Consider the following 18,768-nt stretch of genomic DNA (forward strand, 5'->3'; position numbering starts at 1 on the left):
ATCTGAAACAGCAAATCAAGGCCTTCAGGAACACTAGAAAATTCCTGTCAGGTGTGCTGGACATAAACTCTGCCGGAAGGTCTCCATGAAAAAAATAAATTTCCAAATAAAAGAAATTCAAAAAACATTCACAATGAAAGACAATAGTAGTGACAAACACGTAGCTTCTTGCCACTGTACTCCTCCTCAAGTCTTAAGGTCAATAAATACTGGAAACTGGCAGGAGAATCAACTCTAGGAGCTGGACAGGCTAAAGGACCAGCGTGTGGGATGAGCAATGTGCTACGGAGAGCTGGCTCTTGAAATCAGAGCAGCTGAGGAATCAGTCCCAGGCCAAATGCGATCCCAGGAGTTCTTGGTAAGTGTTTTTTGATCACTCACAAATGGAGTGTCCACTTCCAATGTTTTTAGAGACAGAATGTTTTGTGTGCAGATCACCTGGAGGACAGTGACTTGGAAAAGCTGCAGTTTTTATTGCAGGCTGACCACCTACTTGTCTTCCAAAACATAATCGAGGAGGTAGAGCGGGCGAGATAAAACCTCCCCAGGTGATGTCTTCCTGAAAAACCTGAGTGTTTTTGCAGCTCAACAGCACCACATTTTGCTGATGTTGCAGTTGCGGTTTATTTTGCCGTGTCGGCAGATTTCTTTGCAGAAGATGAACCCGTTTTTCAGGCATCTCACATGACCCTCAAACCAAAAGAGGTCTAATGGGGCCAGGATTTTCTGGAGGCTGACCTGCTTCTCCTTCTCCTTCAGAATCTGTAAGAATCGAAATATTTCGACATTCACCACCATCAGCAACTCACGGAAGTGGTCGAGTTTCTGTGTTCATCCTGTCATTTCTTTTTGGCTCTCATTCTAGGTGAGAGACGTCCATAATCCCGAAGACGGTGGAAAATCTCTCAATTCATGACCCAGACAGCAACATCGTGTCTGCCCAGATCCGGGAGTACATGAGTACATGTAGATTCAATGCGTACCAGACGTGGGCCGACACTATGTTGCTGTTTACGTTGGGAAGGCCAGTTCGGTCTGTTCCTCTTTGACTTTCAGGCAGGACCAGTCTGGACGAGATAGGAGTCAAACAGCAGGAGTTCACAGAAGAATTAGACGAGGTAAAAAGATCTCCTCCGAATGTATTTTGTACAAGTTAGCACGACTGATGTCTCCTTCTCCCTTTTTTTCATGATTCTACATGACTCTAAGGCTCAATACCAATTCACCCCTTCGCCCTACCCCTAGTTTTCGAGAGTACCCCTTGACCCTTAAAACAAGAGTTACAATGGCCAAGGGGTTTAAATATTCCCCTACGAAATGGAACAACCCTTCACGACCCCGATCCGTCATCAGTCGTCGACGATGGCTCTGCCGTTACAGAGTTTTTACAGGATTTCTCGAAGACAACGACTGACAATCAGCGCAGCTGCACTTTGAGGAAACATGATGATCATAACATTCCTTCCTCGAAATGTATGTCTTTTCTGATTCGGAAAGGTAATTTATTATACCATTTCTTAATTTTAATGACTACAGTATTATTATAAGAGTAAATAAAGTGCGTGGTTGAATCATCTGGTGCTAAATTTAAACGTTTAACCGTTTGCGAAGCCATCTCGCCGGTGATTTGCGATGTATTCTGCGAACTTTCTCGTAGCCCTCCGTTTGGAGTGTGCCTCTGAAAAATCTCCATTTTGAGGGCTATGTAGCCCTACCCCTTCACCCTACCCCCCGATCTCAACAAGAATCGGGACACCCTAGTCGTGAACGCGCAAAACAGAAGGGTAGGGCCAAGGGGTGAATTGTGATTGAGCCTAAATGGGGGTCGCACACCGGACATTTTCTCCAGGTCAAGCGCTCTCCTCAAGCACGCGACGCCACAGAGCGAACAGCATGCTGGCAACCGGCGCCCCCTTTAGGCTGCATTAGGATTTACACACACAGGTCGCCACATACTATTTTAAAGCTTAGATTTGATTAACTTTCTTATCATCTTCAGATTTATATCATGATTGACTGTAAAAAAGAAAAGTCCATCCATCCATCAGAGAAAACCGGTTGTAATTTGTGTTCAAGTTAATGTATATGATATCACTGTTTTTTCAGCTTCTGCATCTTTACTGTCCCAGGGTTGATTTTTATTAAAACAAACAGATAGACAGTTTTAATCTTGTGAATATCGCATTAAAACTGTACTGGAAATTTTTTATCAAAAGTGTTTGAGTATTTGTTTACCAAGAGCATGTTTGAGACGTGTGACGGGAAGTGTGTTGATTCCAATAAAGCTGTAATAAATCAAGTGTATACATCTATAGAATACATATTAAAATACATCCATCCATCAAATCTAATAGTAGCCTTTGTCCATGATGAAATATGGAAACAAAGAAAAGTTTAAACGTAGGCAATTGTGGAAGACGGAGCTATCGGCTAATAATAGTGCATTTGAAAACAAAATATAAATGTCATAATACCAATTCTAAAACACACTGGTTTAATATAATGCAATAATATAATACACACATCATAAAATGCTCATAATAATGTCAGACGGAGTTGATGTATGGTACCTCTTAACTTCTGTTTATTCAGGAGGACGAAGTAGCACCGGTCAACCACAGAGATCTGACTCAGTATAAGTGTGAGTGTGTATAATTATTATCGTGTGGTATCATCATAGTAATCAATGACCCTCACACAGTTTCAGTATACATAACTATATGATTGCATCAGTCATTTGTATTAAAAAATATAATGCATCTATGGCAAGCACAGCTATATGGTTGGAGTCTCTGAAATCATGCCCTTTTTTCATTAGATGTACGAGACACAAACCGCCTACTTTCTATCATCATTCATGTTGTTTCAAAACTGTACGAGTAACACAAACGAAGATATTTTGAAGAACGTAACCAGACTTCCATAGTACGAAAATAAAAAATGACTATGGAAGTCAACGGGGTCTGGTTACACTCCTCAAAGCATCTTGGTTTGTGTTCGGCTGAGGAAACTCATACAGGTCCGGAACGACACGAGGGAGAGCGAATGATGACATGATGTTCATTTTAAGTGAACCTTTCCTTTGAGAGTGTTATGAATTAAAAACAATTCTTAATAATTGTGCAGACAATTAAGACTTAAAAGCATATCTAAGACATTATTCTCTTAATTAAAGAGTTCATTAAAGATCCTCATTATATTGGATCAGCCGGATCTTTGGTGTTACGGTCGATACGTGTGAAGCAGCTGTGTGTGTGTGTGTGTGTGATCTACACTTCTCCGCTCAGAGGAGCCACGCAGGCGAGGGCGGGCACCAGACACTCGTACACCTGGACGCCCCGCAGGAACACCTGCTCGTTCAGGTACTCGTTGTGATCGTGAAGCAGGATGGGAGTGAGGTTCATCGGGGAGAAGCCGATGGCAGGAATACCCACCTACAAAAACACACAATACGCAGCGTCATTCGCTCATACACACTTCCAGTCTGTCTCCATTTTTATGTTTTAAAAAAAAGTCTATTCTGCTCACCAAGGCTGAAAATACAACAAAAAATACATCATTTCATTGTGAAATATTATGATAATTTCTGCACGTTTTTAATTTGAAAGTGTAATTTATTCCTGTGATCAAAGCTGTATTTCAGCATCATTACTCCAGTCACATGACCCTCCAGAAATCACTCTAATATGATGATCTGACACTCAAAAAACATTTCTGATTATTATATCAATAGTGAAAACGGTCAATTTCAGGATTCTTTGATGAATATAAAGTTCAATAGAACAGCATTTATTTGAAATAGAATCTTTTGAAACATTATAAATATCTTTACTGTCACTTTTGATCAATGCAATTCATCCTTGATGAATACAAATATTTATTTATTTGATTTCTTTCCCCCAAAAACATAAAATAAAAATTCCTATTGACCCCAAACTTTTGAACAGTAGTGTTTAATGTGACAAAAGCTTCTATTTCAGATCAATTCTGTTCTTTTGAACTTTCTATTCATCAAAGAATCCTGAAATAAAAATGTAAAAAACTGTTTTCAACATTGTTAATAATCATAAATGTTTCTTGAGCATCAGATCCTCATATTAGAGTGATTTCTGGAGGATCATGTGACTCTGAAGACTGGAGTAATGATGCTGAAATACAGCTTTGATCACAGGAATAAATTACATTTTACAATATATTCACATAGAGAACAGCAGATTAACATTGTAATAATATTTCACAATATTACTGTTCTTACTGTATTTTTAATTAAATAATTGCAGCCTTGGCGAGCAGAAGAGACTTTGGTCGGGTTCCTGGCTCTCGCAGAAAGTAATTCCCTCATAATATGTTAAAGGAGTAGTTCACTTTAAAAAAAACTTTTGCTGATAATTTACTCACCCCCATGTCATCCAAGATGTCCATGTCTTTCTTTCTTCAGTCGAAAAGAAATGAAGGTTTTTGATGAAAACATTCCAGGATTTTTCTCCATATAATGGACTTCAATGGGAACCAAACGGTTCAAGGTCCAAAAGAGAGTTTCAGTGCAAACTGTTCAAAGGGCTTTAAACGATTCCAGACGATGAATAAGGGTCTTATCAAGCGAAACGATCGCTCATTTAATAAATAAATAACAAAGTTTAAGTTTTATAAGCACAAACGCTCGTCTTGCTCTGTTCTGTGATGCGCGTTGGTGACTCTCCTGTTCGAACTCGTTCATCAAAATGAACGAATCTTTTTCGTGTCATTTGGTTGATTCAACGAACGAAATGAACGAATTGACTCAGGAAAAAGATTCCTTCATTTTGATGAATGAGTTTGAACAGGAGAGTCACACAGAACAGAGCAAAGCGAGCATTTGAGCTTATAAAACTTAAACTTTGTTATTTATTTATTAAATGAGCGATCGTTTCGCTTGATAAGACTCTTATTCATCGTCAGGAATCGTTTAAAGCCCTTTGAACAGTTTGCACTGAAACTGTCTTTTGGACCTTGAACCGTTTGGTTCCCATTGAAGTCCATTATATGGAGAAAAATCCTGGAATGTTTTCATCAAAAACCTTCATTTCTTTTCAACTGAAGAAAGAAATACATGGACATCTTGGATGGCATGGGGGTGAGTAAATTATCAGCAAAAGCTTTTTTTAAAAGTGAACTACTCCTTTAAGTATAGAGTGTGTCGGGTTCTTCGCTCTCGCAGACAGAGAAGTGAAATCACTTACTTCCCTCATGAAGCGACTGTCTGTGGCGGCGGGGAAGATTTCCTTTTTCAGAGTCACGTTCCTGTCACGAGACAGAAAGAGTCACACACAGTAAACACACACACACATGCTCATGAGCGTCGGTGTGTGTCGCTCACATGGCGGTGCAGGTGGAGCTGAACGCGTGCCACCAGGGGTCGCTGTCCTCCGTCGACGTGAAGTTCTGATCCATGTGTTTCTGAGGAGGCAAAAACAGCAGATATGAAGCCAAATCATGCGGACAAACAGCTTTCGTCTTCATACACACACACACATATTAGTGCCATTTGAAATTTCCCTCTAGAATGATGATTTTAATAAGCTTGTATATTTAAGTTCAGTAATTTGACTTAAATGGCAATGAAGATTACCTCTTAATTGCCATTGAAGTGAAATTACTGAACTGAAATAAATGAACGGCCAAGACAGATACAAAGTTTAGCGTTTTAAGTCGAAAACGTGTCTCCCTCTCAGTCGGACACGTGACATAACCAGATCCAAGATGTCCATGTCTTTTTTTCTTCAGTCGAAAAGAAATTAAGGTTTTTGATGAAAACATTCCAGGATTTTTCTCCATATAATGGACTTCAATGGGAACCAAACGGTTCAAGGTCCAAATGAGAGTTTCAGTGCAAACTGTTCAAAGGGCTTTAAACGATTCCAGACGGTGAATAAGGGTCTTATCAAGCGAAACGATCACTCATTTAATAAATAAATAACAAAGTTTAAGTTTTATAAGCACAAATGGTCACCTTGCTCTGCTCTGTGATGAGCGTTCGTGACTCTCCTATTCGAACTCGTTCATCAAAATGAATGAATCTTTTTTCGTGTCATTTGGTTGATTCAACGAACGAAATGAACGAATTGACTCAGGAAAAAGATTCGTTCATTTTGATGAACGAGTTTGAACAGGAGTCACACAGAACAGAGCAAGGCGACCATTTGAGCTTAGAAATTACTGAACTGAAATAAATGAGCGGCCAAAACAGATACAAAGTTTCGCGTTTTAAGTCGAAAACGTGTCTCCCTCTTAGTCAGACACGTGACATAACCAGATGTGCGATCAGGCCGGTTGAATCTGTGTTTCATGTTGCGTGTAAAAATAAACCAGACCTGTGCAAAATCATACGTGACGTCTTCACCAGCTTCTCTGCACCAGGCTTTGATCTTCTCTTCAAACTCCTGCAGAATGACCAGAGCAGGCCGTGACAATCAGTTCAAAGCAAACCCACGTATGAGCACACGAGCGGGTCCGCATACACACCGGCAGGTTCACAGTGGGCGGGATCCTCAAGTCAAAGCTCACGTCCATCTCCGCAGGAACCACGTTATAAGCCACGCCCCCCTTCACCATGGTCATGTTGATGGTGGTGACGTCCCCCAGAGTGAAGCACTCGCTGGTGTCCAGCCTGCAAATCACACAGACGGGTGTATTTCCACATTTCCCAGCTCTCCTGTAAGCAGATCTGCTGAAAAGCCAACCTGTGAATAAAGCTCACCGCTGTTTCTCTTTCTCTCTGAACTCCAGGAAGGAGTTAATAACTCGCCGCTGTGACACAGCAGAGACACATCCATCACAAACAGTAGCAGAGCAGCACATCAACTGTAGATTTACAAGCTTCTCACAATTTTAAACCACTTTCAGTCGGTCATAAATCCTGCAGATCTCTTAAAAGTACAGATGTTTTGTGTAGTTTCTCAGTGGCTATACGAGTCCTGGACATCCAACTGCATCCGCAACTGTTACACATTCTCAAAGTGTTTTACGCAGGATATGAAATGACATTTGTTTCCAATATTCAACAGCCATCACTTATTTTATGCTTGTTGACGCTGAAAATCTTCGTTCACACCACTGTTGGAAAGTGTGGGGTCAGCAAACGCCCGTTCACACCAACTATAACGAGAAGATCGTTAAAATAGATCTGACGATGATTCTGAAGATATGGTTCCTCTATATAGACCTTATGTAGCCCCGCCCCTTTTCAGCGCAGCGCTCGTCGTCTTTTGACTTCCGGTCTGTATTTTCACAACGATCTTGCATGTGAATGAACTGCTCGTAAAAAATTCCCGGTTGACATTTAAGACATCTGCTTTATAATGCTCATGATAACTCTACAATAAGTAAATCCACTTCACCAGCTAATTACTCCTCGACAGCGGTGCCATAGAAATATACAGAGCGACCGCAAAAAATGGAAGTTCAAAGACAATATTCTGAAGATGACGGCGCCCACGTTTCTCTGGTGCATAAGGTCTATAGTTAATGTTTTAGCTGTGATGTGAACTATTTTATATAAGTTAAGATGTAAACACTGGTCCAGAAGCACTTCCTGTTTCAGTTTTTTACACACTACACAAAAGCTGGGATAAAATACAACCAACAGAACATATAAAACTGAATCAAAGTTTTTTCTTTACATGTGAAATAAGGAAAACAGTTACAAACTGAAACAGGAAGTGCTTCTTGAACAGTGTTGTTTACATCTTGCAAAATGGTCTATATTTAGAATGATTTTCAGAACCATATCTTTAGCGTTATTATCAGTATAGCCATCATTATAGGTGTGAACGGGCCTTAAGATTATTTAAATATTTAGAAAGAAGTCTCTTCTGCTCACCAAGGCTACATTTATACATTTAAAACATCCTTGCTGAATAAAATAATTCATTTCTTTCAAGAAACATCTTACTGAACCCAAACTTGAACAATAGTGTCTATAAAAAAAAAATATATATATATATATATACACACATACATATACGTATATACATATATACGTATATACACACACATATATATATATATATATATAAAGAAAAAAAAACCTAAAATCATTTATATACTATCATTCAAAAGTTTATGAGTGGCATATTTCTTCTCCATTGCACTTGACATGAACTGCAACTCCAGCCTCCAGTGTTTGGTCACATGACACTCTGAACACACTCACTAGTTTCTCTGCTGCCGTGTTCTCCACAAACCTGGAGCCGTGACCTGGACTTCCTGGACAGCGAATGGTGATCCCTGCAGCACAGACCGCATGTTCACTGACACACTCACAGTCAGTCTCACACACAGTGCATGTTTACTGACACACACACACAATACTCACACCAGGGGTTTCTCTCTCCGTAGAAGACAGTATAAGCATTGGTTGGGTTTGCCAAACCTGTGAACAAATCAAACAGGTAAAAACTTTAAACAGCATATTACAGGTAAAAAAAAAAACAACATCTAAATTTATAGATAACCTTGTATGAAAATACCATATGAAAGGTATTTAAAATGTTTTAAAACAACATTAGGCCACTAATTTAGTAGATAAAGTGAGGGTTTATTGGACTGCTGGTAAAAAAACGGCTTTTTTACAACATCATTGACGTCAAAGCGTCAATGATGACGTCAAAATGTCATTTGACGTCATATCAGGGAGATCAGCCTCGGCTCAGTGCAGAGTATGCTGAGAGCGGTCGTCGGTCAGTGTGCTTTCGGTAGTTTTTGCATTTTAATTGATCATCGTCATGGTAAATTATTGTGTTTGTGGAGATTGCAAAAACTCCAGCCTGTCAGGACTTCAAGATCGAGTCCACAAGTTTCCATTACAAGAAAAGGGACGGTGCTATAGCCTATCTTTCGTTCCTGGTGCGGTTTGTGCAGGTGAAGAGACGGGATTTCTCTTCCACATCGGCTTCGGAAAACGCGGCCGTGTGTAGCGTTCACTTCAGATCAAATGATTAGCATCCCGGCGATATGATGGAGTTCAACACGGGATGCCGAAGCAAGAATATTGATCGTCGTATACTACCAATGGCATCAAATAGTGTGATATAGGTAACTTACTCATGCCCTAAATAGAGGAAACTTGTGTACTTTCCTGTTATCCGGACCCCACGATGGCCTACCCCTAACCCCGCCCCTAAACCTACCCGTCACAGGGTTTAAGACCAATCAGGGATGACTATAGTTCCTAAATGGTATATGGTGGGGTCCGGATAACAGGAAAGTACCGAAACTTGTAATTAAAAAAACTAAATTGGTTGTTTAAATACTCAAATCTTTCATTTTCTGTTTATGTTATAACCCAGGTGAAAAATATGTATTAAAAATGTACCCGAGTATGCTTTTAGTACAAAAGAAATATACTCTAGTAAAGTTTTTATACATTTAATAGTATATAAATCTACCCTAAACACACTAATGTCTGCTGGCCTGTGATAGGATCATAATAATATGTATAATATTGTGAGCACAGTGTATATCGTTAGCAAACGTGTATATATATAATCACGTCTCTCACCAAAAGGCACCTGTCCTGTTCTCCAGTTTCTCCTCGCACCACAGCTCAATGCGTCTCTGACCGTTCTAACATTATCCTGGCCTGTCCCTGATCTCTTTAGCATAGCAGGCTCATAACTTCATGGTCCGTCATACGAGTATTTCCTCAGCATCTGAAATGTCATCGCGATCCATCGTTTTCCTGTTGTTTGAGTCGACCGCTCCTTGCGTCACGCCCATTTTCACACGTGTAAGTAAATTTTTCTCTCAAAAACGACTCCAGAAGCCTCTGTAGCGAATTTATAAGTATATTTGAAAGAAAATCTACTTCCTACATTCTTTTTCTATGCGTTGACTCGTTGGGTCCTCTAAGCCAGTGTTTCCCAACCCTGTTCCTGGCGGCACACCAACACTGCGTGTTTTCTTTGTCTCCCTAATCAAACACACCCGATTCAACCCATCGGCTCATTAACACACCTGATTATGAGCTGATGGGTTGAATCAGGTGAGTTTGATAAGGGAGACAAAGAAAACACGCAGTGTTGGTGTGCCGCCAGGAACAGGGTTGGGAAACACTGCTCTAAGCTGCAATACGCCCTTTAATGTTGGTGCGTTGTTGTTGAAATGCAGATTGAATCGCACACACTGGTTGGGTTGCGTGTTTGAATGCACTGCCGTCGTCACTGTGTTTAGAGATGAGGCTGTGTCAGAACTGTATATAAGCGGTTCACCCCTCGCCATCTACATGAGTGAGTGCCTGCAGAACTGGAGGACTGAATCCACAGCACTGTTACCTTCATCAAGGGCAAAACCGATGTTCAGCTGCTCAAACTCAGGGTGCTTCACAAACGTCTCCATTCCCTTGTGCCCGCCGACCTCCTCATCTGTGGAGAACATGGGAAAACACCGTCGGGAAATGGGGGACAGTGGCGTCTATTGCAGATGCCATGTTTAATGATCAGGAGTATGTGAGGGATGACATGCATTCGGGTAGATTAGATTGTGTTGTTGTGCGTTTTGTTGTTGTGAGTCGATCAACCAATGAAGAATTAGTATTACATACTTATGATATGCGCCATTGAAAATTAAAGGTTCTTTATCAGCATATTAGGAAACCATGAAAGCACCTGTGTATAAAATAATTAAAAGAGGCATTAGTTAGTCAGAGTCTGACCTGGGACAAAGATTAAATGGATAGTGCGAGAAAACCTCTTCCCAGAAGCCTTCAGTCTGCGAATGGCTTCAATGTACCTGAGGGAGAAATCGAGACAGAATTAAACAAGTTATTATTCGTTTCAGACATCTAATTAAAACATAGCCGATGATCACAGCTGATTTCTGACTAAGCTTTTACGCTAACCGGCATCAGGTTCGGCACAGACCTCCAGTCAGTTCAGCAAGTGGTCGCCGGATGTGCAGATATAAACACTACTGATTTACACTGGCACAATGTTCTCAATACATCTCAGATTGTCTCAAAACGTATCGATCCAAAATGTTTCTGTCTACTCGTGCGCGCTCATATTTATCGGTGTTTCGCACAATTTCAAAGGCGTTGATCGGGAATTACAGATGTGTGTTCACCACGTGAAAGTGAGACTTCAGTGTGAGTTGTGCTTCATACAACGCTACACAATTGACCACACCCCATTTTTGCAGAGGAAATTTCGTTGAAATTTTGCTAATGTGACCACAACTCTTACGTTCACACCGGACGCGAATAACGCGTCAAACTCGCGTCTAGTTTGACGCTTGATCGCTTGATTCGAGCGTCAAGAGTGAAACTGACGCATGTATAAATAAAAGTTTGAAGTGAAATTTACACGTGTCACGCTCATCAGAATCGAAACCCGTTGGCGGCCATCTTTGTTATGTTGATCGAGCATTCATCGAGAGAGTCACCGCTCAGTATTTACTCAGGAGAGCTAGAACAGCGGCGTGGGGATCATCGTCGCCATATTTGTGTCCACCGGACCCTTCGGAGCCGAACCGTTTGGCGAGTTTCACCATTTGCTCACTCCAGGAGCTGCGCTGGATGACGGCCGCTGTCAGTCGTCCCGCGCCCAGTTTGATGACCTGTTGTCCCGCATCGGAGCGAGGATCATCCTCGCCCTCATCCATCTAATCTGTCATTTATTTTTGTTTTGATGATAAATAGAGCCAGCCTCCAAAAGTTATTAACCTGTCCTGTGATTTTTCTCTCTCTCACGTCCAGACACGAACTTGTGCTCATGTATGTTGGTTGTCTTTACATCATAATAATATTTCATATAATCTAGATATGGAATAAATAACATTCAATAGAAAATGAACATGTCTCGTATATTGAAATAAAGTATTAAGAGATCAAATAATTGCTTTGTTGTGCGTTAGAACCACACCAGGCATTTAATCATATTACAAAAGATCCTTCACCACGTGACAGCAGCAGGCTCCTGATTGGTTAACGCGGCGCGAATTAACACGGGCGCGAATTTGCGTCAAACACGTGAATGCACAAATAGCACTAACTAAATCATTCGCGCCTAACGCGATTAACACGGCAGACGCTCAATTCCCGCGAACTTGACGCGCGAATGAGGCGTATTCGCATCTACCGCGCCGCACTCTACGCCTCATTCGTGCCGCGGGAATTTTTTACGCGCGTTCATTGACTTAACATTGAAATCATTCGCGTCCAGTGTGAACGCACCATTAAAGCTGTACAGACCAAAGATAGAAGTCAAAGAAATATGGCCTGTACAATCTTCAAACGTTTTTACACTATCCTAAACTTTCAGACAAAGCTTGTAACAAATTTAAATGGTGCGTTCAAGTTCGTACGTACGAGGAGGGAAGTCGTGTTTACGATGGCAGTGCGTTCAAGTCACTTTCGTCTGAGGAAGATAGCGGAGTACTTTCTCTTAATTAATTACACAAATACAGTAAGGTTCTTAAACTCTTGTTCTAGAAAATGAAAAACAAAGAAATGTGCATCGGATGTACTTTTTTATGTTTTTAATTCATCCATAAAGCCACTGCCAACTTTATCGTTACATCTTGCACTGTTATATAATAATGCCATCATATTCTGTGCAGGCATTTCGCTTAACTGCGCTGTTAATAACAAAACCTTGACAATATCACTGCATTATATTTAAGTATTGTGGTTCCACCATGTTTCTCAGTGACACGCCCACAACTCGGAAAAATCGGGGCTTAGAGAAAATCCCGAGCTCCCCACTGGTATTTACGACATTATGGTGGCGTTCAACTCGTAAATACGATCTATACGAGATGACTTGAACGCACCATTATTTCACAGCTCTGGGGAATGCTTGATTCTGATTGGTCAATCGCACGTTATGCCCAGATAACTGCTCAAACAGGGCGTTTTTGCATTTGGCAAGCTGATAAAATATTAAAAAGCAGTAGTATCAATATTTTGTATAGTTATTTAATTCTCCCATCCAGTATCGTGGCCTCGCTCTCTCATTTCACACAAACGCAGCTGGGTTTACTATAAGACAACAACCGGTCGGATGTACATTATCTCTTACTAATCTCTCTCTACTAGAACAAGAACAGGTTTTCCAGTCGATTATTTTCCTCATATTCTCCATTGTTGCGGCTCCTCTCTTCCCAGTCTGTCAGTATCGCTCAGTTTAGTTCTTGTCTCTATGAAGCCCCTCCTCCTGAAAAGCACACTGTGCTCTGATTGGTCGGCTGGATCAGTGTGTTGTGATTGGTCAAGCGCTTTGAGTGTTTTTGGGAAATGTCCCGCTCTTACCATAACCGCCAGTTTAACACACTACTAACTAACTCAACCAGGCCCCGCCCCTTTATTCTGCCTGTTAATTATCAAATGAGGAATATCGTTCCCGAAAGAAACTCGAGACTGCAACGGAGACACAGATATAGAGAATAACTCCCAATACTCCAATAGATGATCATAATGGACGCTCTTTAAGTTGGTTTCAAACTCACTGTATCGTGACACTTTTCATATCCTGAGAGCCTCTGCCATAGATGTTGCCCTCCGCATCTTTCACAGCAGCGAACGGGTCATGTTTCCAGTGTTCCTGAAGCACAGACACACAGCGCATGAGTGAGAAGGTCCGACGCGTGCGCTGACGGATGTGTGTTACGGCCGTACCTCATACACAGGAACGACATCAGTGTGTGAGTTGAGCACCACAGACTTCAGCTCCGGCCTGGTGCCGACCCATGTGATGATGGCCACGACCCGATCGGGACACACCTGGGAGAGCCAGAGATGAAGGCGATGAAGGAAGTCACACAGATCCAGCAGGAGCTTATCAGTCGACTTCTTTCACGTGAATCATTACCTCCACCTTCTTCATGGGTAAGCCGAGCTCGCCTGCCATCCGCTCCAGGAATCTCAAAGCACCATCTGACAATGATCCACGACATGGACAAGGTTTACTTTACAGGATGCTCATTGTGATCCATTACAACATACTGTATGCATGGATAAATATTTAACCCTCTGGGGTTGTTCGTTTCAGAGTCACACTCGGGGTGTTCGGGTCCAAATGGACCCAAAGGGCGCGATTCATATTTAAAAAAAAATTTTTTTTTTACTCGTTTTTTATAATATTTTTTCTTTTCTTTTTTGGTGTTTTGAGAAAATTAAATATATATATATATATATACATATATAATTAGTATTAATGCAGTAATTATGACAAAATTTCCCCCCATTGAACATAGAAAATTTTTTTTTTTTTAGCTGTATTTCATTTTAGAGTCAAGCCTAGGCCTCATAAAAGCAATTTTTGAAATGAGATGGATGCCTGGTGGACAAACTGAGCATTTTAAAAATGCAAAACACATGTATAATCTGAATTTTTTGGTGTGTTTGTTTATAAAAGTGTGTTTGTGTGTGTGTGTGTGTCTGTTTAGATTCACCCCTTCACTGTTGTGTGCTTTTTTTCAAGATCGTGGCTGATTTGTAGATTGTACGCACAAAAAAACTCAGCATTTTCACATTTTTGCCAATTTCCCATTCATTTTCCATGCGGGTCCATTTGGACCCGAACACCCCAAGTGTGACTATTTTTTTTTACAACCACTTAGACTATTCACATCTTGTCCCCAATTTTTTTGGGTGTTCAAATACCAAATAAGTCACCAAATTTCGGACCATTCTGAGGTAGCTGATTTTTTTTATTTTATTTTATTTAAATTCTTCGGGTCCATTTGGGCCGAACAACCCCAGAGGGTTAATAGCTGCATTTTTATATTTAGTCAAACTGCAACTATGTAAAAACAAAATATTTACAAAAGCCGGAGTAGCTGGAATTAAATAGCAAAATATATATATATTTTAATCTGTTACACTTAATTTTAAGGTGATGTTGATACAGTTTAATTACACAAGTACTGAGTAATATTAACTACATGTACTTACTATAGGGCTTGGTTTTGCTTAATTATGCAAAATGTACTGTTATTACTATAATGCATGTGATGTGTAACTACGTTACCTTAAAATAAATTAAGATTAATGCATTTTTACAGCATTGCATTAGTTTTTTACAATTAATACATGGCAATATACTGGTGCAGAGTTACATTCAAGCTATTTTAAGGCATAAACAATTTAAATTTGTAATTTTGCTGATCAAAAACAGACTACAGAGTGACTTTAAATGATTAACATGTCACAAAGATATGTTATATTTCATCTGACTATTTGTTTCTCATGTCGTTCCAAACCCGTGTGCCTTTCTTTCTTCTGTGGAACATAAAAGATATTTTGAGAATTGTCAGTTTTCTTTGTGTGTGTGTTTTTTTAAATCCATACAATGGAAGTCAATGGGTACCAAAACTGCTTGGTCACCAACATAGTTCAATATCTACAGCATTGTTTGAATATACAAACAATACAGGTTTGGAATGACAATAGAGAGATGACATCCTTTCATTATTTGCTGAACTCTACCTTTAAGACTCTTCTGTATTTCAGCATAGCAAACAATTTCGGTTAAACGCACACAAGTCAGTGAATACCCAACTGCTAGTTTATAAATATCCAGCACTTAAAGAGCGAGGGCAGAGATCAAATAATGCACTTTGGATGGATGTCTTAAAGCTAGTTATGTGCCAACCTAAACAATATTTACAGGGTCAACACCAACTCCTGGGCAAAGGGTAACTGTAATCATAAACCTAGATGGTGAACACTATCTCGGGTTTATTTTAAGGATCAAGTGAGAAGGTACCGTAGTCGGGCTCGGGGTGGACGGTCCTCAGCCGCAGGTACTCTCTGAACAGGGTCACTGAGGGGTCTTCTGTCCCGGGCCCGTCCCGGACTCCTCCGCCTCCATTCGGTCCATCTTTATCAGGCAACATCCCGCTCCACTGGGCTGCAGGACCAGACCGCTTGTTATTAACGTTCACACACATGTTCAGGTCATATTTCACCCCACAAATCAAAGCAATGAAATGGCCGTGTTATCTAACATTATATTCACAACTCCACTGATGATACTCCACTGTTCAAAGTGTTGGGGTCAGGAAGGTTTGTTTGTGTGAAACAAATACTTTTATTTAGCAAAAGACGCATTAAATTGACCAAAAGGTGCAGTCAAGAGATTTATAGCGTTGGTTAACTAAATATTTCTATTTAAAGTAAAATTCTATTTTTGAAAAAAGTTAAATCTTCTTAAATATACAGTTTAAATTACTTTTTTACTATTTTTAATTGTAATAATATTTTTTAAAAAATTAACAGTTTTTAATCAAATAAATGCTACAATATTTTAAAAACATTAAAAAAATCTTTTGACCGAGTGAACATTACTTTTTACACTAATGTATCATAATACAAATTCCCATGGTCACAAAGCTTTTGGATTTGTGTGCAATTCTTCCCATTTTTCTCAAAGGCGATTCATTAGATTCCCGTTACTGTAATGAAATTAGGGATGCACCGATATGAACATTTTTGGCCGATAACAATAACCGATAATTCTTAATATTTGGAAGCTGATAACCGATATATCTGCCGATAAATCTAAATTTTTGGTAACACTGTATTTTACAGTGTCCTTGTATACGTTACATGTACATACCATAGAAATAACAGTAAATTATGCATGATTACACGCAGTTAACCCTCAACCAACCCTTATCTTACCCTAACCCTAAGAGATTCCGGAAAATACACGGATGTGACCCGGCATTTGTCCCGGGATTGTTTGATTTCGGTTCATTCAGTGATTTGCCGGGATCTGTGAGTGCGTTCACACACAACCCGTAAAAATCCCGGGAAGACACATGACGTCAGGATGAGACGTGTAATGTACGCGCCGAAAACATGTACACGCGCATACCGTACACGCGCTGGTGAACGATCTCAGCTTCAGCGCGGATAGTGAGGAGCTCCTGGTCTCTCCTTCGTTCCAGTTTGCAGACATTTGTTCGTTCTTTCTTTGTTGATGACGAACACCAACTTTCTTCCAAGAGCAACAGAGTCGCGCGATGGCACGAGCGTCGTCACTATGACACACCCCTTGCGGCATTGGTCCTGGCTTTTGTTCACACAGCGCGCGCTCCGGGAATGATTCCGGCAATGTTACTAGGTCCCCAACCCGGCATCGATGCTGGTATCAATCCCGGGTTGTGTTTGCGTTCACACAGAAGGCGTTCTGGCAATTTCCCGGGATCAACGCGCTGTGTGAAAGGGGCTCAATAGTAACAAGCACCCTATAGTTGCTTAATATTACTCAGTACTTAAATATATAATTACACTCTAACAATGACACCTTAAAATAAAGTGTAACCAAATTTGTACATCATCGTAGTGAGGGGGGCGTGGTTCAGCGAAGGTCTGTAGCAGGAGAGCGGGGGCGGAGCCGAGCGGTACGCAAGTACATTTCTTACTTGAATGCTACTGTTGCTCTGGCGAGGAGATAAACATGGTGGACTGCGTCCAGCTCACTGAGGGCGGAGACTATGCTAATCTATCAGCAGTCGTGGGAGGGGCCGAATATTGAGGATTGGGTTGAATATTACCATTATAGGGTGGTTGTGTATACACTTCCGACACACATTTATGTTCAAACATCATGTAAAAGTGAATTTTGCATAATAAGTCCCCTTTAAAATATGCATATTATTTCCACAGTACAGTAATCTTTTTTCTTTTCTTAAAAAGACCATTTTTGTTTGGGCATAATGATTTTCCTTAGTTTATGGGGTTAAATATGACGCAGACATGTTCTTGACAGATACGAGATTCACTGAACTTTCATATTTACACCACGTATTTTAAAGTTTTAGATATTCATGTTTACACTCAATACAAATAATAATTAAGCAGATATTTTTTATTCAACATGTCGCACTTTTTTTCCTGGTTAGTTCTCAAATGTTGGCTTTACACCAGCCATCAACCACATTCACAGTTCATTTAGATTCAAAAGCAAAGGCACACTTGTTTCGCCGTGATGACGTTGTTGTGTTAAACATAACGTTAACTCTCTTCTAATAACGTCACGAGACGTGTAACTGTCAAACTAATACAGCAGCAAAAGAGCCTGTTGTTTCAGAGCCAGCTGTTTCAAACCAGACACGCATTTCTATTGACTGTCGTGTAATAATAAATCTATACATCGACTCACCTGCTTTAGCTCGAGCTCGCAGTTGATTTGTGTCTTTCTTAATCAGTGAAGAACAGCTTCACAGAGTCTGTCGTCTTCCGTAACAGATACGTTATATCTGAAGGTAACTTCTGACTTACCTTTGCTCCAGGGCCCTCCTCTGCTGAACTCAGGTCTTTACTTGTTATAATACTCGATCATGACCATAGGATCATGACAAAATAACGCTGTCAGAGTCCAGCGTGATGACGTCGGACTACATATACGTTATGTTACGTTGCTGTGTGAACGCGCACGCGCACGTCGCAGGCTGCTAGCGTTTTGGTTTACAATAGATGCACATTAATGTTTGTATTTATGATCAAAATGAAATTCCCATGCATTTTCTCTCACAGGGATTAAAAAACACCTATATCCTGATAAAACACCAAGCTCAGAGATAAATCACAACAACTTCCCCTAAGAACCACACACTATTTTAAGGATTGTGGAAAAACAATTAGGCTACTCTGCTTGCAAAGTTGCAAGTACTGTTCTTTCTATTGATAGTTTGATTATGTTATGTAAAAAATACATATAAAATAATAAATCACGAATTTGTTTCATAGGTTAGATCAGTGATTTTGGACCACGGCACTGCGTA

The 18,768-nt window shown here is 40.3% G+C and overlaps 1 protein-coding gene across 2 annotated transcripts; it reads right to left on the reverse strand.

The window, feature by feature from the left end:
• Positions 1-2,562: 2,562 nt before the first annotated feature.
• On the reverse strand, positions 2,563-18,399 carry LOC120468729 (aminoacylase-1). 2 transcript variants are annotated; one of them, XM_039657303.2, is made up of 15 exons: positions 18,266-18,399; positions 15,744-15,887; positions 13,845-13,909; positions 13,652-13,756; positions 13,483-13,577; positions 10,691-10,767; positions 10,311-10,400; positions 8,354-8,410; positions 8,192-8,265; positions 6,737-6,786; positions 6,502-6,646; positions 6,351-6,419; positions 5,357-5,436; positions 5,220-5,280; positions 2,563-3,434 (listed from the first exon to the last, which is right to left on the reverse strand). In XM_039657303.2, exons 2-15 carry the CDS (start codon positions 15,871-15,873, stop codon positions 3,270-3,272), a joined length of 1,263 nt encoding a protein of 420 aa, XP_039513237.2. In that variant the 5' UTR covers positions 15,874-15,887; positions 18,266-18,399; the 3' UTR covers positions 2,563-3,269. The 2 variants fall into 2 exon arrangements, with proteins under 2 accessions (XP_039513237.2, XP_039513238.2); XM_039657304.2 differs by having other exon boundaries at positions 18,147-18,283.
• Positions 18,400-18,768: the final 369 nt, after the last annotated feature.

This window comes from Pimephales promelas, chromosome 2, assembly GCF_988280905.1.
Source record: "Pimephales promelas chromosome 2, fPimPro1.hap1.1, whole genome shotgun sequence".
In the NCBI taxonomy this organism is placed as follows: Eukaryota; Metazoa; Chordata; class Actinopteri; order Cypriniformes; family Leuciscidae; genus Pimephales; species Pimephales promelas.

Excerpts from the sequence above, each read along its gene's own strand:
- LOC120468729 (XM_039657303.2), bottom strand. The coding sequence starts at position 15,873 with ATGTTGCCTGATAAAGATGGACCGAATGGAGGCGGAGGAGTCCGGGAC. Across the intron at positions 8,266-8,353 it reads CGGAGAGAGAAACCCCTGGT|GGATCACCATTCGCTGTCCA; the intron begins GTGAGTATTGTG and ends TCTGTGCTGCAG. Across the intron at positions 5,281-5,356 it reads AGCTCCACCTGCACCGCCAT|GAACGTGACTCTGAAAAAGG; the intron begins GTGAGCGACACA and ends GTCTCGTGACAG.